The following is a 20,340-nucleotide window of genomic DNA, read 5'->3' as shown; positions in this document are numbered from 1 at the left end:
GAAGATGTTGGGCCACTTCAAATAAAAAAAACATCCTTTTAATGAGAGCTTTATCTTCTGTTCTATTTTCATCTGCTCTTGCACTGGAATTATAGATGTAGCTATTAATTAATGAAGAGGTTTGATTATTTGTGATTCAATTAGTGATTTGTAATTTGTGATCTCTGTGATGTTTACAATCACAGCCACACACACATACATACACACACAAACACACATGCACACACAAACAGGCAAGTGCTACAAACGCAGTATCCGGGCAGAAATTAATATAGCTGATTCTTATTGGCTAATTAGACTCATTAACTCTTACCCTAATTACTCTCAAGTATGAGAGCATGTATGTGTGTGTATTCATGTCACCTGTTCATCTGAGCTCTGTCTTCCAGCTGCACACAGGTGATGCTCATTAACAGCCTGATCGATGTCTATGAGGGTTACAAACACAGACACACACACACACACACACCATCACCCCCACCCTTCACCCCCTCCACCCCATTTTTTTTATCACTGAAGGTAGGCCAAATAACAGAAACACCTCTGTTATAATGTAATATACACAGTGATCAACTGAATCAACAACTGTCTAAAACTATTTTAATAATAATTTGCCAACTGAGTATATTAGTAATTATCAGGTGTAGGCTCCAAAGTGCCTAACTACAATTAATTGGTTGATTTCGTTGTTGTTCTTACCTGGGAACTGATATATCTGGTAACCTAAAGATATTCTTTAAATTTATCTTTTTATCATATATTATTATTATCACCCTATAACATGTTTTACCCCTCTCCCCTCATTTTCAAATGTAACGGAGTAACACGTTTACTCAGAAACATTTTAACCGACTTACTTCTTACTTCTTGTATCTGAGAACATTTTTACGCAGTGATTTGCTTCTACTGTCTTTTCACTAATAGTAGTGACGCCGGTCACGTGTTGACGTGCTGACATCAGTGTGGTGTCCCATCTGAGTTTCTGTTACAGGTAGCAGTTGTTTACATGCTGTTCAGATCTGCTAGTTACTTTAGCTTTGCAGTTAGCACTAGCTTCTCTCTCTCTCCCTCGCTCGCTCGGTGTGGTGTTGTTGTAACTACACTGTAGAGGATTGTGATATTTACTACATCTTCAGCGATGTCTGCTGTCTTTAGGCATCGTTCCACTCGCTAACCGGACTAAAATTTACTATAATTAATAATGATAATTTTAATGTTATTAGCTGTCATTTTTATTTTTATCATTAGGAGCACTACAGTTGCCATTACATTACTCGTGTTGTTATTGCCGTTGCTATCACTATTATTAAAATTGCTATCATTGCACGTTCTTGTTCTTTTCATCTGTGCTCTCTCTTGCTCTCTCTCTCTATCTCTCCAACCCAACCGGTCAAGGCAGATGGCCGCCCACCCTGAGTCCGGTTCTGCTCGAGGTTTCTGCCTTTTAAAAGGAAGTCTTTCCTTGCCACTGTCGCCTAGTGCTTGCTGTTGGTGGGAATTGTTGGGTCTCTGTAAATAATATTATAAAGAGAAGGTCTAGACCTGCTCTATTTGGAAAGTGCCTTGAGATAACTTATGTTGTGAATTGGCGCTATACAAATAAAAATTGACTTGACTAACTGGAGCTAACTGCGAACTCTGTCCTGCATCACCCAGTTTTGGGAGACCCTCTACCTCTCCCATTGACTGCAATACAAATTCAGGAACAGGTGTTACTGGGCAGAAATGGCCAAAGCTCATTCTGACTGGCCAAGTAAACTCATTAATTCTTAGCCTTGTAAGTCAGATATGAGTGCAACTGTAAGATAAATTAACACGGTGTATTGGCATGTATTTGCATGTACTTGTGTTTGTGTATTAATGTGTGGTTCTTTGCGTGTGACAGCTCTACTGGCACACACAACAATACACACATGCACAAACACCATCTTACTTTTTTGATATTAGGTAAAAAGAACTCGCTAGAGGTTCTGTTCTGTTCTACACACAAAAACACACACACACACACACACACACACACACACACACACACACACACACAGATATATATTGACAGAAAAACACAAACACTATCTCCACGAATTGGATTACCTTCGAAATAAAAGTCTCAACATGGTTAGACAAAATTATTGGCTCTGTTCTACAAAACCTTATGCAATTTATACTGCCAAACACAGAGGCAGACACTTTCAAGATAAGAGTCTCAAAAAGGTAAGAGGTAAGGTAGGTCTTAAAAGTTGGATCTTAGAAGCTATCATCTATATGGGGATATAGTGGTATAGCTTTATTGCAGATTTTCTTCTGTTAGGGCATGTACATGTGTGTATACATGTCTTGCTATGGTTGTGGGGACAAATTTGGGTTTGAAACCCTCCGTGTGAGGTTATTTATTCTGGCCAGTCGTGACAGCTTCAAAAGGCTTTTTGAGGGAAAACTGCAGTGACTGAGATCAGTGTCAGGATGAGTCTCTACAACATGAATGAAACTCAAAGTAACGTCCTTCGTACAGATTGAAATGAGAGGAGGAGAAGTACACGCACCAAGCAGCAGGCACATTCAAAATTTTCTCCAGGAATTTTCTAGTTATTAGTATTTATTTTAGCCATCTATCAGTTCTTATCTGGGTCCAGGCAGGCACGGACAGATAGATGAGACAACAGGCTCCTATATAGGACTCCTAGACTGAAAAATACACAGAATGACCACAAATGACACGGCTGTGGTTGGATGTAGTTTTGCCTCTTTTCTGGTCATTTTGTTTCTCTCTCAGATGGTTTTTCCTGTCTTTGTAGGGCGTATCTCCAGCAGCACGGGCGCTGTTATACAGCTGTGATTCCCACCAATGTGTTTGGTCCTCATGACAACTTCAGCATTGAGGATGGTCACGTGCTGCCAGGCCTCATCCACAAAGCTTACATCGCTCAAAGTAAGTCACATTCTCATACGTGAGTAAGTAGTAAGGCACCAAACAAATCCAATTCATTTTCAAGAGGGAAATTGAATTATTATTATTTTAAATGTTTAAATTGCATTTTTACCATTTCATGAATGACATTGACTGAAGACATTAACGGTGCTTATGTAACAGAGAGCACTGGAGTCCAAAGGACGCCATGAATCAGCCATGTTTTTCATGTTTTGAGTGGTTGCCAAGCTATACCCGTCTGTGACGTGTGGAAGCTCAGTAAATCATACGGACACACCTTTCTACACATCAAGTGTTTCAAAAGAGTGACCTCCTCTCACTCATTGCCGAGGCCCATTAAATTTACCCTACAAGCCATTTGCTAAAGTTCATTCACTGTCTAAAATCTTAGTTAGTTGAGTCATTGCTTGCGAGCAGTCCAGGTGGGTTAAATGAGAAATCTGCAACACCAGAAACCACAGGAAATACTCCAATAATGAGACAATAAGATTCCAGGCTTTGATTAAAATTTTAAAGTGATGTTTGACTGCCTGTTTTGAATTAATTGTTCCTTGAGCTTTTCCATAAAAGAATAAATCATTAAAACATAGAAATGCCTGAGGATTCATTTTCACTTGACTCAGAAGTGAAGACACACGGTGTATTTTTAATACGGCAGCTGTGAAAATGTATTTTGTTTGTGAAATCTGAAGACCAGTAAAAGTAAATTTATATTCCTGTCTTCTCTCAATTTGATTCCATTATAAACTATGAAATCCACTATATCTTTCTCTGGTGTCTGTAATAGAACTCTAAAACCTGTAGCTATGAGATCTGAGCAGACATGACATTTTGACAGAATAATTAATGTACACTGTCAGCGCTGAATTTACTACAAATGCATAGGTGGAACAATGCTCTGCCACTTTTTCCTCCAAGTGAGGAAGTCGAATATTCTCAGTTCGAATAATCCGATTGAAGTTCAAATACTTTGTAAATGTTTGCCCTGCTCTTCATTGAGATGGTTCAAAAGCAGCATGACACATCTGGCAAGATCAGCATCCAGATGCTTGACATTGGTGATTTCCATGTCTGCTAGGATGTCCCTCTTCTCACAGGGCATGAAATATGAAACAACTCTTCCACATTTACTACTTGACAGAGGTCTTCTGTCGACAATCATACCTGTGAGTTATTTGAAGAGAGCTAAATCAGATATGGCCACTCTCTTAGCAGAGCAGGGCTTTCCCTTCCACTCATTATGTTGCTTCTCCCACTGTAGAAAGTTGCAACCATTTTCTCTACAGTACCCTTGGTGTCCTTGCTTCTGTTTGTGTGCGCTCAGATGGCCAGGCAGCTTCCTCTTCTTGCTGTATGAACTATTTATAAAGTCAGTGTAACGTTTGATCCTGTGGTCAGTTATAGGTGACTAATGTATTTAAACTTGCCACTGTAGGAACAGTGGGAACTTAGGCGTCACAGGTGCCCCCCAGCACTTAAACAAATAGCACTAAAATTCAATGTTTCACAGCCCTTCATGAGATTGAGACATTGTATTTATTCAGTTCTCAATTTTGTATGATTTATTGATTTGCCTGTGCACCTGTCTACCAGGTGTGTCTTAGACAACACTTAGTTTGGTTGTTGGTTTAATTTTTTAATAATTTCATTAACCTGTGGAGAAATACCACTAATGTAATATATCTGGAAATGGATTTTGTTTGACACTGGACATGATTTATACCCCATGTCAGCATATGGTGGCACTGCAGGAAGAAGTCCACTCTGGGGAGGTCAGGGTGATGGGAATGCAGTTTATCCAACTTTAATGTGGGAGATCAGAGTTTGTGCCTTTTTAAACCATAACCACAGTCTTCCCTTAATTTTTTAAGTGCTGTCATTAAACATAAAACGGGTTTATATGTATATGTATGTATTTTCTAGTCTAAATATCTTAACATTTTAGTTTTTGATTAAAAACAAATTGAAATAAATGAAAAGGGATTAAATTATTCTCCTGCAGAATTATACACCTGACAGTGTAGAGAAAGCCAGACTACAAAGTTTGGTCTGTGGCGAGACAAAATGGTTGGGGCTCTGCAGGAGGAATATGGAGCAGACTTTGGGTATACACAATAAATCAAAATCATATCATTGCAGTAGTAAGCCACAGCTACCACAGGACTGTGCTAAAGGTTGTGTTAACGTTTTCACAGCAATGTATAGGCTGCAGTTTCTTTTCAGTCCTCAGTATAATGGGAGTTATCGCGCAGTCACGCGTCCCACCCACAGCCCACAGTCTGTTCTGTATAAATGAGACGTGCACAACTTCTACTTTCACGCACAAGAACAGTCCCGGGACTTTCACTTCCGTGGGGACTTTTTGTATTTTTTTTTTGTTCCAGTTGTTTTTGCCTCTTTTTAACTTTCGCTTTTTTTTCTCCAACACTCCAACAGAGTGTGTGTGAGCTTCAGTCACTGCGGGAGGAAGATCAGGTAAATAAGAATATGGCTGTGATAGACGCTATCTGTTACGTAGCTTATTCTGACATGATCTGATGTTATTTCACAGCAGCTAGTGCCCTGTTTAAAGTTAAAGGCGTGTGCAGGTTGATTTCCGGGTGTCCCAGTCGACCACCATCATGAACTCAGCTGTGCACGTTTCACTGAAAACGTTTGACGCCGATTTTGCTTTGAAATGCGTTAAAACAAGTGGCGAATTAAATGTTCATCTGCGTACACACCATCCAATATAACGGAACTGAAATTAATGAATGTCAAGGACTTTCGATGTAGCATTACAATGACTAGAAGATCCGTGTGACCAGAGTGTCATCAGGCTGAATTTGACATTTTGTCTTTTAGATAATAAACACAATAATCATGGGGGGAGAGCAAAGGGGAAGACACTTAACTTAAGTCAGTACACCTTAAACTTACTTCATATTCAATCTTGCTATGAGGTTCAAGTGTGTTTTAAAATAAGAAATGTAGAAGTTCTCCTTCCTACTGGTTGTTGTCCACTACTAAAGTGTGTTTAGCTTACGTTTTCCTTCACACAAACACTGTCCACTGTGAAATACAACATGGGTGTATCTGTGTTTAGATTAAAGTCTCTCTGAAATGTATGGAATTTCACCTGGCTTTTATTCATCGCAGAAAGAGCGAACATCGTCAGCCATGGCCGCCATCAGCAGCTCAAACACAGTTTTCGCCTTGGAGCTGCTCCGTACTCTGAGCCAAGCGGACCCCACTGGGAATATCTTCGTCTCTCCGCTGAGCATCAGCTCAGCTCTGGCCATGGTCTACCTGGGAGCTAGAGGAGACACTGCTGCTCAGATGGCACAGGTAAAACTGTGACTCTCTATCACATGCACCTCCTCCATGACACCACGTCATCCCCATGTACGCTCTAGCCCAGCTGTAAAAAAAAAAAAAAAAGAGGTAATAGGCATTATGAAATTCAGTTCAAGTTCAAGGGATCACGCCCAGGTGTGTATCTAGGCGCAGACTGAAAGGTGTGTCAGGAGACAGGTGTAGCCTTCTGACGACTGTACTTTGGCCTCCATAAACACTTCTGAAACAGTATATGTAGTGTTCTCTAAAAGGCAGAACACTGTCAAGTCTGGCAGTGCTACATTCAGTTGTGGTTTCACTTAATGAAACATGTTTGTCTTTTCTTTTTTTTATTTTGATTAATGACTTCTGTGTTGTAAATGTGCCATATTTATCCAAAATACATCAACAAGAAATATGCATATACAGTGGTGGCCAAAATTATTAGAACACTTGGCATATTTAAGAGGTTTCAGTTGTTTTTGTTGAATTGGCCATTAAAATATCCATAAAACGAATAAAATATCTACAAAGTCATCATCATGCTCTATAAACCATAGAATAGAGCCATCATAAGGAGATTTAGGTAATTTTCCTTACAAAAAACAAGCTAGACCTATGTCACTATCAATGTCACACAATCATGTTCCTTCACAGAAGAAGCCAAATTACTTGTGTAATCACTGTCAGGTGTGATCGTGGTTAAATTGATGGTGATGAAAGAGTCTTAGGACACAGCTTTGCTCATTAAGTGATTGGTAACATCAGGGTTTTGTCACTGAGGCCACACCACCAATTGGTATAAATTCAAAGCCTCTAGAAGTAGTCTTGAAGCACATGTTGCTCTTTGAACATGGCTAAGGTGAAGAAGGGTTCGAATAAAGGCCCTTTTTGATGGCTGGAGTTACTGCCGCATAGCCAAGGACTTCAGATGCAGTCCAAGCACTGTAAAGTACACTTTAGACCGCCATTATGCCACCAATTCACCGCAGAACCGAAAGGGGAGAGGTAGAAAAAATAAACTTCCAAACAGACAAGTGAAGCATCTCAAAATTCGGTCTTAAGGACCGAAGAAACTGCGTGACGAGATCAACACCACAATGACTAATGGTGCAACAGTGTCTTCAAGAACTGTGCGTCGGAAACTGGGAGAAGAAAGACTTGTTGGCCGAATAGCAGCAAAGAAACCATTACTGAAAGAGAAAAATAGAGTGACACACCTGAAATTTGCAAAAGAACACAAGAAATGGACAAAGGAAGATTGGTATAAAGTGTTGTGGACTGATGAGTCCAAATTTGAACAGTTTGGCAACAAGCGAAGAGTGTATGTTTGATGGAGGGAGGGGGAGAGATATAAAAATGAGTGTCTCTTGCCAACAATTAAACACGGAGGGTGTAGTATTATGGTGTGGGGTGCCATTTCAGCCTCAGGAACTGGTGACTTGATGGCATCATGGACAGAAGGAATCTGCTGGAACATTGAGAATGATGGACTGGCCTCCTCAAAGTCCAGACCTCAACCCCATCGAGCACATTTGGAGCGAGTTGGAAAATAAACTGGACAGATCTATTGTACATTCAAAGGAAAGCATTTGGGTTGAGTTGCAGAAGGCATGGGGTAACATCAGTGTTGAAGTTCTCAGGAAATATATTGACACTATGCCAGAGAGATGTGCTGCTGAAATTGCTGCAAAAGGTGGACATACCAGATATTAAAGTTAACACTGGATAAAAACAGTAGGACTCTCTTCATCTGATATTTGTTGTATTCAGAGTAACCATCTGCATGTTTCATGAACATTGTGAAGTGAAATGAAATCATGTCTTGGAGGCAAAAAAACTTAGCAATATTTTCAGATCTGTCAGGTGTTCTAATAATTTTGGCCACCATTGTATGTCCAAAAGTCTGTGAACACATCAACATTACACCTTCCTGTGATTGTTATAAACCATGGACATTTCTCATGAATGAGGTCTAACGCTGATAATGTGGTGATGAGGTCTGGCTTCCAGTTGGCGTTCCAGTTCATCCCAAAGATGCTGGATGGGTTTGAGATCAGGGGACATATTACAGAAATCCTTTCCTAAGCCCTAAGATAGGAGGAGTATAAAGATAGGATATGATTTTTCCCAATCTGGTGTTACAGAAGCAAATCCTAACTGACTTTCCTATCTTACGTCATCCTACCTTATCTCAGGCAAGAAATCCTAAATATTCAATCCAACATTGGTTATCAACTTTTATGTCTGTTACCTAGTAACCAATGCTACTTTTCTCTTCTTATCTTGCTTAGCTTTGTTTAGATTTCTCATTGAAATGTACAAAAGAAAAGGAACAAAAACAGTGATGGACACTTAACTGCCAGACAGATGAGTTAGAAGTGTTGCTAACATCTGTAGAAAAATCCAAAGATGTTCTTTTTGAGATGAGAGAGAGTGAAACTGCAACACATCGTTGGGGTCTGTCATGAGCAAGTTGTGGACTTTTCGTTTCAAAACTTATAGTACAAGTTAATGGTTTTCCTAAAGTTCCGAGAGTTTATTTAAGATTTTGGGACGTTAGGAATCTTATGTAATCCATTTTTCCTATTTGAAGTTAGGATAAGAACATTGACTCAGGAACTATTCATCTGTAATGGCTTTTTTTTCCCTAAAACAGCTCCTAACCCTAATTACCATGGTTACCAGACAGCTCAGACAGGGTCTGCAAGTTAGGGAGTTTGTGTGATGCGGCCCCAGGTCTCCGAGCAGGCCAGTCAAGTTCTTCCACACCACTCTGAGAAAACCGTTTCTTTATGTCAAAACAAACTTCTGCCACAAATTGGAAGCATACTATTGTCAGACGGTTGATTCAACAACTTTAAGGCTGTGATGAAATATGTCACCACTGCTATTTGTCCAATAACTAAAAAAAGTAGCACAAGGTCAAGTGTAGTGTATCAGTCATTTTCCACCACCTGCAACGCTTTGGTCACTTTGGTCTTTTTATGCCTCTGCGCCGACGACAGTCAGAGCACAGCAATTATGACAGAATTTCACACAAGTGGTTAATATTAATGATTCTGGATAAACAGGGGTGTAATCTGAAACTAGTCTGAGTGGCGGAGGCAGATAACCGTGAGGTGGTAATTCTAGTTTTTTAATGTTGTGTGTCACAAACTTCCACACAGGCCCTGTCATTCAGCTCAGGTGAAGGAGTCCACGCAGACTTCCAGACCCTAATCGCTGACATCAACTCACCATCTGCATCCTACATCCTGAAAACAGCCAACCGTCTTTATGGAGAGAATACGGCCAACTTCCTCACAGTGAGTTTTCACGTATCGCAGAAGACGCAGATATTTTGACTGAATCAATAACTTCATAAGACTGAACTGACTAGACGTCGTCTCTTCTCTGCAGCAATTCCTTGCAGCCACACAGAAGCACTACCAGGCCGACCTGAAGGCGGTCGACTTCATCGGTTCTCCAGAGGCGTGCAGAGGGGAGATCAACAGCTGGGTCGAGCAGCAGACAGAAAGTGAGAATCTACATCTTAATTGAAACCATACAATTCACTCCTACAGCTTGCGCAGCAATAAATCATTCCATACTGCCTTCTGTGAGTCAGTGTTCAGTGGTTGGTTGCATTGTCTGTTTCATTCCAGATAAGATTAAAGATCTTCTGAAGCCGGGAACAGTCAGCACAATGACACGACTGGCTCTGGTCAACGCTATCTACTTCAAAGGAAACTGGATGAATCGCTTTGATGAAGCAAACACCAAAGAGATGCCCTTTAAAGTCAACCAGGTGAAAACTAAGCGCACATTTAAATACAGAAAACATTGTTTGACTTGAGCAGACGTGTGCAGGAGCTGATCTGATAATAAACTAAAGATGGGTTAGGGTTAGGGTTAGTTACTTTTTTCTTTTAACTTGATCCAATCGTCTTAAATATCTGTGTTTCCTGTGTGTCAGAATGAAACCAAGCCGGTCATGATGATGTACCAGATGAAGAAGCTTCCCTACAACTACATCCCAGACCACAGTGTGCAGATCCTGGAGCTGCCGTACATGGAGGAGGAGCTCAGCATGTTCATCCTGTTGCCTGATGAGTCCGAAGACGGCTCCAACCCTCTGCTGAAGGTACACCACCTAGAAAAGCTGCTATAATCAATCTTTTTATATTAACAAGCTCAGATAATCCCACTGAACACTACATGTCGAGCACCAAACAGCAGACAGATAAAGTTAGAGACTAGCTGGTGAAGACAGGAACATCTTGGCACTAAAGAGTCAGATATTTTACTCATGAGAAAGTGGACACCAAAATGGTGTGAATACTAGATTTAGGTGTGTGACAATGCGTGTGTGCATCACAGCCAGGGCCAGAGGCATTATGTTTGCAGGTTGTATATGCGTACATCTCCATTCTCGTGAAGGCGATATATCAGAAACACCTTGAGGAAATTTCTTCAAATTTGACACATTCACTTGGACTCATGGACGAATTGATTTGAATTTGGTGTTCAAAGGTCAAAGGTCAAGGTCACTGATGTCATAAAACACATTTTTGGCCATAACTCATGAATCCATAACTCATTTCAAATCCAAAAGGTCAAAGGTCAACTTCACTGTGACATCATAATGTTCTGTAAAAACACTTCTGACCATTATTCAACGCTGTAACTCAGGAAGGAGAGACTATTTCCTGCAACTAAAATGCTTGGCAGTATTTTTAGTTTAACACGAAACTGAATTCATCAAACAATGAGTCCAGTTTAGCAAAGACGAGACCACAACAACTCTCTAACTATAGGATTGAATGAGCATCTCCCAAGCAAATGCTTACAGCATCTTAATATAAACACGAGTTTGAGAGATACAATAAAAAAGTATTTGTTCTGTTGCAGCTGGAGAATGAGCTGACACAGGAGAGGCTGGATGAATGGACCAACAGGGAAAACATGGACGTCCACTCAGAAGTCATCATTCACCTTCCAAAGTTCAAGCTGGAGGAAGACTACGAGCTGAACGAGCCTCTGGCTAAACTGGGCATGACGGACGTGTTCTGCTCAGCGAAGGCCGACCTGTCTGGCATGAACGGCAAAGGTGGACTCTTCCTGTCCACGGTGGCACACAAAGCATTCGTGGAGGTGAACGAGGAGGGCACAGAGGCGGCTGCAGCCACGGCTGGCATGGTAGCATTCTGTATGTTGAGGGAGGAACACTTCACAGCAGACCACCCCTTCCTCTTCTTCATCAGACACAACACGACCAAGTCCATCCTCTTCCTCGGCAGGTTCTCGTCTCCTCAGTAGACAGAACCAGCAGAGGAAGATGTTGGGCCACTTCAAATAAAAAAAACATCCTTTACCTTATCTTCTGTGATGTTTTGCTAATTAAACTGTATTTTTATCTGTTTTTGCGCTGGAATTATAGATGTAGCTATTAATTAATGACGAGGTTTGATTATTTGTGAATCAATTAAATTTGGAATGAGTCTAAGGGATAGGCCACTTATGTAATATTTTGCCTTTGTTAGTAAAAAATAAAGTGAATACATTTTAAAAATGGAGACAGAGTTTTCATGAGTTTCTTCAGTACACAGTTGACTTTTTCAAATGTCATTTTCAGTGTGTAAAGCACCACTAGAATCAAGATCCCACCTGGTGGAAGGAGCATATTTTTTATTTATTTATATATATATATATATATATATATATATATATATATATTTGAGCAGAACCACAGTAAGGGTGAGTGGCCATCTGCCTCAGACAGTTGGGGGGAGAGAGAGCATAATGATGAAGATGATAATTATAATTACTACAATAGATTTAGCAACAGGTGTTGAACAGGATCATGGGGGCAATAGGTGGTTTGCAGTCGCAGATCCAGACTCTGCAGCTCCAGAGGCAGGAAGACCTGGAGAGAGCACAAAACTGAGGGAGAGGGAGCGGAAAGGAAGGAGAGGCAAAAACAAACAGTTGTAACATAAACAGTTATAATGATGCAGTGGTTTTCAGAAAGTCTACTTATCTCGTCGGCAGGACAACATGACCTATACTGTATATACTGGGTTCAACTTAGGACTGAGGCTGTCCTGCCAGTGGTAGGGTGGTAACAGCTAAAAATAAGGAACTAACTGAAGGTTAAGGTGTAAAGATGAGTTTTAAGTTTGGATTTGAAGGCCTCAATGATGTCAGACAGTCTGATGTCAGCAGGGAGGTTGTTGAGCCCCACATTCTGGGAAGGGAGAGCACATTTGCTAAATGTAGACTTGCAGTATGCTTTGTGTTTTGACTAACAGAATGACTTTTTATAGATTAAAATAGTATTTTAAAAAATAAAAATATTGAAAATATATATAAGAATAGAGAAATATGTATAAATATAGAACCCAAGAAAAATTAATGGTGATGAACAAGTGATCCAGAATCTTATTGTTTTGATGATGAATCTATAAGACATTTTTTGATATGTTGCAAATCATAGGCTGCGAAAACTTTGAAATATGGAGGTAAAATATTCAACCAAAACCAACCCTGAAAAGTACAGAAAAAAAGTTCTGACACATCACTCCAGCCAAAACAAATGAAAAGTGAACAGGAAACAGCATAAACTGAGATGGTCCTGTACATGCCATTACCTCTCAGTCAAGCCTCTGGCTCTAACTCTCCTTCTGTCCACTAAGGGCCAGTGATGAATAAAAAATAATTGTCCCTAGGGTACAGTAATACAAATACTACATATCTGATCACTTTCTATTTGATAATTAAAAAAAGACAAACACATTGTTCGAGCACAAAATAATCAGTTGTAGAAGTAAAAGTCTGAACTTGTATCAATCAAAAATAATTATTAAATGTATTTTTAGGTTTAAAAACATATTTTTATCCACTCATGACAGCAACCCAATCTTCGTCCATGAACCTTTAATTTGAAGGTTATGACCGGAAGCGGAATTTAAGATTTGATGTACTTTGACAGCGGCTTGTCTCCTGTCTCTGCCTACGGTCTCTGCACTTTACAGCTACCTGGTGAGAAACATCTACTTTACATATTTCGTTAGCTCAGAGTTAACGTCACTTTACTGCCCTTAGTTAGCTACGTTAACATAACACTCACTGAAAGGAATGAAAGAGACGGCGGTTACCTGCTAGCTAACACCAACTTTGGCTAGTAGCGTTAGCTTGTGTGGCTAGCTTTGCATATCACAACATAGTGCTTTGTAGACTAGTTACCATGAAGACAAGTAGGTAACAAGTAACCTGTGGATATCGTTATTAAACTTTACCCAGAAGCAGAGGTAAGCTACAGCCAATTAGCTACAGGACGTTAGTTATTTGTCAGACTTGATATAGTTACCTAGCCAACTTCCTTTATTTGTGAAATGCTCTTTTTTCCTTCGTAATAAAATGTATTGTAATGGCTTGTAAAAAAAAATATTATACTTTCTCATTCAAGTGAATGGGAAAGTGTGTTCAACTTTTGACTGATAAACATATATGTGTGTGTGTGTGTGTGTGTGTGAGTGAGAGAGAGAGAGAGAGAGAGAGAGAGAGAGAGAGAGGAGGATAAGAGATGACGAGAGAGAGAGAGAGATATAGAGCCGATAAATGCAACGTTATTTACCTGAGCTTTCAGGCAAATGACGTGCGACGTGGCATTAAGCCGCATCACATCCACCTGTAGACGGATGTCAGTGAGTCATAACTGTTGTGTTATTAACTCGGGGTATATGCACTGTATTCAGCTTCCCTATAATAATAAGAAGAATGAAAATGATGATAATAATAATAATAATAATAATAATAATAATAATAATATAGGTTTGTTTACAAAAGTATTTTATTATAACATGAAAGTTGATGGGAAGCTCATCATCTCATAATGGACAACTCTTGATTTTAGCAAAGAACTTAAATCTACAAATTATTATTATTATTATTATTATTATTATTATTATTATTAGCCATCTATCAGTTCTTATCTGGGTCCAGGCAGGCACGGACAGATAGATGAGACAACAGGCTCCTATATAGGACTCCCAGACTGAAAAATACACAGAATGACTACAAATGACACGGCTGTGGTTAGATGTAGTTTTGCCTCTTTTCTGGTCATTTTGTTTCTCTCTCAGACGGTTTTTCCTGTCTTTGTAGTTTTCTAACTGAGCTCTGTGACTTTCAAATAAGAAATACTAACAGTCACTTCATACCCAAAAGGTCAGGAGCCCCTGGACCTGTGTCCCTTAAGACCTGTTCAGTAATCCATGGGTCAATGTTACAATACTTGATTAATTATGTTGCTTGGAATTGTTGTTTTATAAAGCTTGGAAGTACTTACAAAGCTGTGATATAAATGTCAATAAATTCACGTTTTAATAACTAATTGTAGGACTTGATGTTTGTTCTCCATCATTCGTCAACCAGTATGAATGTGTACAAGTTACCATATTCTCTGTGGTATTATTTATGGTATAATTATGGAAGAGCCTACCAGAGGAAGTGCTATATAAAGTCATCATTATTATTATCATTATGGTATCCTGTTTATTTATGTACTATGCTTATGTTCCAGTAAGCATTTTTGTGCTTTGCTTTTTCTAGATGAATGGTCAGGGCAATCACACCACTCCAATGAGGGTGTTGGTGACAGGAGGGTCTGGCTTGGTGGGCAGGGCCATACAGCATGTGGTCAAAGAGGAGAGGGGAGCCAAGGATGGGGAAGAATGGATATTCCTCTCCTCGAAAGATGCCAACCTCATGTGAGAGCTACACCTCTTCTAAATACCACCAATATGTAAACACATGTTTTGGTACTTACAAACTCAAAAACAATTCAGAGACTGTTTTCATGCAGTGTATGACCTCTCCTCAGGAACATGGAGGAGACACGGGCAGTATTTGAGAAACATCGGCCAACTCATGTCATCCATCTGGCTGCTATGGTTGGAGGGCTTTTCAAGAATATGAAGTACAACCTGGATTTTTGGGTATGAGGCAGTTGCTCTTCTGCTATCACTGCTAATAAACCAGTAAGGCTCGTGCAGCATTTTGCTGACGGTGGATTTGTGTTATGTTTATCCAATATTCTGACAGTTATTTTCTGTGTCCTCCAGAGGAACAATATCTACATCAATGACAACGTGCTGCAGGCAGCACATGAAGTGGGTGCCGTGAAGGTGGTGTCATGCCTGTCCACCTGCATCTTTCCAGATAAGACCACCTATCCTATCGACGAGACCATGGTGAGAACCTCTTAAATTCACACTTTTGCCACCATGTGTGTTGTTTTGTAAATGGCAACTAACTTCACTTTACTGTCTTTGCACCAGATCCATAATGGTCCACCTCATGAGTCAAACTTTGGCTATGCCTACGCAAAGAGAATGATTGATGTTCACAACAGGTATGTGAACTCAGTCAGTTGTTTTTTTTTTCCTGTGAAATCAATCAAATAAATCTAGCTAGTTGTCTAATCACATGAATTAGAAGTGTTTGCTGAGTTATGTTGTGTATGTTTCACAGGGCGTATCTCCAGCAGCACGGGCGCTGTTATACAGCTGTGATTCCCACCAATGTGTTTGGTCCTCATGACAACTTCAGCATTGAGGATGGTCACGTGCTGCCAGGCCTCATCCACAAAGCTTACATCGCTCAAAGTAAGTCACATTCTCATACGTGGTGGGTAAGTAGCAAGGCACCAAACAAATCCAATTAATTTTCACGAGGGAAATTGAATTATTATTATTTTAAATGTTTAAATTGCATTTTTACCATTTATGAATGACATTGACTGAAGACATTGTATTTAATGTTGATCTGGCCAGTGTTGACACTAATTTGATTCCATGTGTTGGGCTGGTGTATCCCTGTGAGCTGGCAATAAAGAATAATGATTAACTTTTTTTCTGCCTCTGCTTGTTGTTTTGTTGGTTAGAGGAAGGGAAGCCCTTGGTGGTCTGGGGCTCTGGCACTCCCAGAAGGCAGTTCATTTACTCTTTGGACTTGGCTCGTCTCTTCCTGTGGGTGCTGAGAGAGTATCCAGAGGTTGATCCAATCATTCTCTCTGGTGAGTCATCATACGATATTGATACTGAAGCTGAATTTTTATCAAGTGTAATCACTGTGTTGTGTCTGTCGGTTGCAGTTGGAGAGGAAGACGAAGTGTCCATCAAAGAAGCAGCAGAAGCAGTTGTCCAGGCTTTGGGCTTCAATGGAGAAGTTGTAGTATCCTTTTAATCATGCAAGTTCACTGATAACTGAAGTGTTTGAGCTCTTTTACCTGGATCAGGGATTTTTACATCAGTCTATGCTCCAGATTTCAGGCTGGTCTGGTTTTCTACTCAGCAAAGTTTTTCAAATAACTCTGTAAACTGGACAGGAAAATCTGTCCAAAGCACATTGTGTGAATTTTAAGATTGATTTACTGGCTTCCAGGCAGCCAATGTTTTCAGCCAATTTCAGTCTGCTATAAAACCCATCTGCTGAGACTTGACAAATTATCTACGGGTAATAAAAGTATCAAATATGTGACATAAAATTGTCATAATCAAACAAATACATAAATTATGGAATTTTTGACATAAAATGCGAAGGCTGTGGGTTGTACACTGTGACTGATTACCATCTCAACAAAGCTACAAATCTGAATTTGATTTCTAGACACCACTGAAATGATTTATAAGTAATAGCTGCCTCAAAGGTAAGAAATCTCAAGACTTTTTTTTTTTTTTCCATGGAAAATGGTTGGCACTGTTAAACTATGCACTTATTATAGTTTCTGGTGGTTTCCTTGACCTCAGACCTGTAGTATGATACCAGTAAAGCAGATGGCCAATTCAAAAAGACGGCCAGCAATGCAAAGCTGTGCCACTACCTGCCAGACTTCACCTTCACGCCCTTCAAACAAGGTGGGACTAGCTCATTAAATTCCTGCGTGTCCAGCTGTTTGGATGAGGATTTTTTTAATGTAAATGACAGGATATATGTTTTGTGATTACATCTGTCATTTGTCTTCACTGATTCATCTTGTTCTCACTTACAGCTTTAAAGGAAACCTGTGATTGGTTTGTTGCCAATTATGACACCGCACGCAAGTGAAAACGCACAACTCACTGCTTCAAGTCGGCACAAAGTCTACTGATGGAAGAGAAGATGAATAGGGGAGATCATGGTGATGCCAGAGAGAGAGTGGGCGAGAGTGGGCTAGAAGAAAACAGGGTGTTCTGTTACTCCGGTCTTTGCACTCAGTGAGCTGGACTTGGTGTCGCACCTTAAACCCATGTCTGCAGCACCATACCGTTTTATGTTGCTGCAGACTTTTTTCTCTTTAGGTATAATAAGCATTTTCCTGTACTTGTAGGCATCATATTCTACTACCTGTATGTAGAATTTCCAGAGTCTTATACACTATGGTAGTGTTAATCATTTTGTTAATTGGCTGCTTCAATCTTGGAATCCAGGTGCTGGTGCTAATTTCAGTAACTGTCTAATTTAGTGTAAACCTTTTTCAGCAATACAAATTGTATTACTGAATTACTTTTATTATTGAGGGGTTTTGCATTTTGGAAGTTAAACGACTCTGCCTTGATTCACTTTATTTAAATGTCCACGATGGCGGTTATGGTGTGTGCTGTTTAATTGGTGACTAGGTTTTTTTATTCAGTATGCTGGCACTGAACGAAATAAATATTTTATACCGTTTTTGAGATATTGTAGGTTTTCATGTTTCGCAGGAAGATAAAATCTAAAGACAACTTCATAATTGAATTCAGCTTTTGGAACTTGTACAGACAGATTCACAGGTAAAGAAATAATTTATTAACTTAAAATGAACATTTAAGACATGGAAATAAGAATATAAAAGTACAATTTAAAAAATCTGCAAGCACAGCGCCTGTTTAGCAAAGCAGACAGAGCTTAACAACAAAGACACAGTAACAGTTCACTTTTGCATAAAAGTCTCTAAAACAAAGAAAACAGTTAAACGAGCTGAGAAGGGAAGCTGAGCATTTTCAGGAATGAATGTAGGAGGTGTGCCCCCCTTCGTGGACTCTGCAGTACTCCTGTCCCGGCACGGCTCTCTTCTTACAGGCCTTCCTTGTTTTTGTGATTCCGTTACACAGCTGACGTCCTGACAGGGAGCTGCCGCAGGAAAAATGAACAGAAAAAGAAGAAATTCATGATCAGTTTATTGTGAAGAACCAATTCAGAAAAAAAAGTAATGAAAAACTTGACTTAATATCTTAAGTTTATCTGAAGACTGAAGTGTAAAAACACTGACCTGTTACTAACTAGTGATGGGGTAGGACTCGCACTTCTTGAGTCATTCATTAAATCACGGGAGTCGTTCACTGCATCAAAAACTCCTCCCAGGTTTCTGGGCGGTATATCATCAGTCAGAGCCTAAAAAATTAAAAACCACAAGATTTGCAATCACGTGTATGAATGATTCATTTTAAGAGTTTCCTGTGACATTCACTGATTTGCTCACCAATGACAGAATTGGCTGTGGTATGAGCCTTGGGGTGGAGTGACTGGGTGTGCCAATTACTGGCATGAACCTGGACTCTGGTATCGGCTTCCTGTGAAGGGGAGACACTGCTGATATGCCGAGGTCGCCTGAATACAGAGACATGAATGAGAACAATCAGTAAAACACCAATGGAGTTATTTCTACAACATTTCACCGCTAAGGTACAATATATTATGTATATAAGTCACACCTGATATGAAGCTTTCCTGATTCAGCAGGTCATCCTGCTCCATGAAGCCATCTTTTTCATCTCTGAGGATAAAAGAACAGACTGCATCAAATAGCCCAACTACAAAGCATGAACATATTTTCTCAATCATTTAAAAGAATAATAATTACTTGATCCACAGCTTCACTATAATCAATCTTTAGTTCATTTGCTATAGACAACTATACCAAACTTTCAGCTGCTAAAATTTCAGTCCTGTTGAGGCATCACTTGTTTAGTCGATCAACAAAATTAATTGGATAAATTTTAAGTAAAAAAAACAAACAAAAAACAAGCATTTGCTGGTACTTGCATATTCAATAATGGACTGTTGGTTGCACAAGATAAGACATTTTGAAGACGCCACCTGGGGTTCTGGACTGAAATTACACCAGGCATTTTTTAACAATTTTCAGAAATTTTAAAGACATAACAACCAGTGAAAGAAGGTTTCATGTCAGGTTTAATGAAAATAGTCATCAGTTGCAGCTTTTTCTGCAGACTTACTTCTGTGGTGTAGAGGATGGTGGATATGAGTGGCAGGATGAAACATGCTGCTTCTGCGGCTCCACGATGTCACATGGAGCCGGAGGCAGCGGGAGTGGGACGGCTGGCTTTCCTCTGATCTTGAAACACGCCCACAACTGATTCACAAACCAGTGACCTGCACATATGAAAGAAAACACTGTGACCGATGCATGAGAATAACGGTGGCATCCTATTTGCCTTGTGAGCAGCTTTATGTCCGTACCCAGAGACAGAGTGAGCAGCAGCAGGCTGAGGCTGCAGAGATCCAGCACTGGCAGCTGGTTGACCTCGGCCACTGCATTGAGAGGCACGGTGAGCAGCAGCATCGCTCGAGAGAAACCTGGACAACGCAGGAACGTCAGCAGCACTGCACACAGCACGAAGTAGCCAGTATGTGCAATACACGTCCACATGGCCGACAGACTCAAACCTGTAAGCACAAGAAGTAACGGACAGTCACTGACCCATGATGAGGAATAGACAATCTTTTCAGGATGTCTCACTGATGAGGTGAAGGATACTGACTGTTGAGTCAATTACCATAATATTTTCACCTGTGTTTATGAGCAATGAAACTAAATTTTTATGATATGCAAAAGTCATATTGTGACTACTTTGGCAGATACACAGGTTGTGATGTGAGGATTTCAGTTGGAATGGAAAGTTTTTCATTTTCAGTGAAAAAAAAATATGAACATGATAATGACGTAATTTTTTGAGTCTTATACCAAACAATTACAAGTGGATAAAATTTGGATATTGTACTCGGCCATATTGCAATCTCGATAATCAGGATACTAGTTTAAAATTAAATTCATTCACTTTTTTTTTTTTTTT

The 20,340-nt window shown here is 39.8% G+C and overlaps 3 protein-coding genes across 3 annotated transcripts; 2 read left to right on the top strand and 1 right to left on the bottom strand.

Annotated features, from left to right (window-relative positions):
* The first annotated feature begins 5,179 nt into the window (after nt 1–5,179).
* LOC111227501 (leukocyte elastase inhibitor-like) lies at nt 5,180–11,799 on the top strand. The gene is made up of 7 exons (XM_022753022.1): nt 5,180–5,401; nt 6,065–6,253; nt 9,412–9,549; nt 9,644–9,761; nt 9,889–10,031; nt 10,200–10,367; nt 11,135–11,799. The coding sequence occupies exons 1-7, from the start codon at nt 5,219–5,221 to the stop codon at nt 11,540–11,542; spliced, it is 1,347 nt and encodes a 448-aa protein (XP_022608743.1). The 5' UTR covers nt 5,180–5,218; the 3' UTR covers nt 11,543–11,799.
* Nucleotides 11,800–13,192: 1,393 nt separating this feature from the next.
* On the top strand, nt 13,193–17,940 carry LOC111227507 (GDP-L-fucose synthase-like). The gene is made up of 10 exons (XM_022753027.1): nt 13,193–13,264; nt 14,837–14,994; nt 15,108–15,222; nt 15,349–15,477; nt 15,565–15,638; nt 15,758–15,891; nt 16,170–16,301; nt 16,380–16,459; nt 17,043–17,142; nt 17,277–17,940. Exons 2-10 carry the CDS (start codon nt 14,837–14,839, stop codon nt 17,330–17,332), a joined length of 978 nt encoding a protein of 325 aa, XP_022608748.1. The 5' UTR covers nt 13,193–13,264; the 3' UTR covers nt 17,333–17,940.
* A 96-nt stretch (nt 17,941–18,036) lies between these two features.
* LOC111227508 (protein brambleberry-like) lies at nt 18,037–20,016 on the bottom strand. Its single transcript, XM_022753029.1, has 6 exons — nt 19,727–20,016; nt 19,483–19,639; nt 18,958–19,019; nt 18,726–18,853; nt 18,516–18,637; nt 18,037–18,376 (listed from the first exon to the last, which is right to left on the bottom strand). Exons 1-6 carry the CDS (start codon nt 19,914–19,916, stop codon nt 18,247–18,249), a joined length of 789 nt encoding a protein of 262 aa, XP_022608750.1. The 5' UTR covers nt 19,917–20,016; the 3' UTR covers nt 18,037–18,246.
* Nucleotides 20,017–20,340: the final 324 nt, after the last annotated feature.

This window comes from Seriola dumerili, unplaced genomic scaffold, assembly GCF_002260705.1.
Source record: "Seriola dumerili isolate Sdu_G_001 unplaced genomic scaffold, Sdu_1.0 BDQW01000189.1, whole genome shotgun sequence".
Lineage (NCBI taxonomy): Eukaryota > Metazoa > Chordata > Actinopteri > Carangiformes > Carangidae > Seriola > Seriola dumerili.
Note: the sequence above shows the minus strand (reverse complement) of the source record. Positions and strands in the feature narration are given on the sequence as shown.

What these genes read in the sequence shown, in the direction of transcription:
- LOC111227507 (XM_022753027.1), top strand. Translation starts at nt 14,837, where the DNA reads ATGAATGGTCAGGGCAATCACACCACTCCAATGAGGGTGTTGGTGACA. An exon ending in ATCCTATCGACGAGACCATG is followed by an intron (nt 15,478 to 15,564) that starts GTGAGAACCTCT and finishes TCTTTGCACCAG; the next exon opens with ATCCATAATGGTCCACCTCA. An exon ending in GCTTCAATGGAGAAGTTGTA is followed by an intron (nt 16,460 to 17,042) that starts GTATCCTTTTAA and finishes TCAGACCTGTAG; the next exon opens with TATGATACCAGTAAAGCAGA.
- LOC111227508 (XM_022753029.1), bottom strand. Translation starts at nt 19,916, where the DNA reads ATGTGGACGTGTATTGCACATACTGGCTACTTCGTGCTGTGTGCAGTG. An exon ending in TCAGGAAAGCTTCATATCAG is followed by an intron (nt 18,854 to 18,957) that starts GTGTGACTTATA and finishes CTCTGTATTCAG; the next exon opens with GCGACCTCGGCATATCAGCA. An exon ending in CACAGCCAATTCTGTCATTG is followed by an intron (nt 18,638 to 18,725) that starts GTGAGCAAATCA and finishes TTAATTTTTTAG; the next exon opens with GCTCTGACTGATGATATACC.
- LOC111227501 (XM_022753022.1), top strand. Translation starts at nt 5,219, where the DNA reads ATGAGACGTGCACAACTTCTACTTTCACGCACAAGAACAGTCCCGGGA. An exon ending in GGTCGAGCAGCAGACAGAAA is followed by an intron (nt 9,762 to 9,888) that starts GTGAGAATCTAC and finishes GTTTCATTCCAG; the next exon opens with ATAAGATTAAAGATCTTCTG. An exon ending in TGCCCTTTAAAGTCAACCAG is followed by an intron (nt 10,032 to 10,199) that starts GTGAAAACTAAG and finishes CCTGTGTGTCAG; the next exon opens with AATGAAACCAAGCCGGTCAT.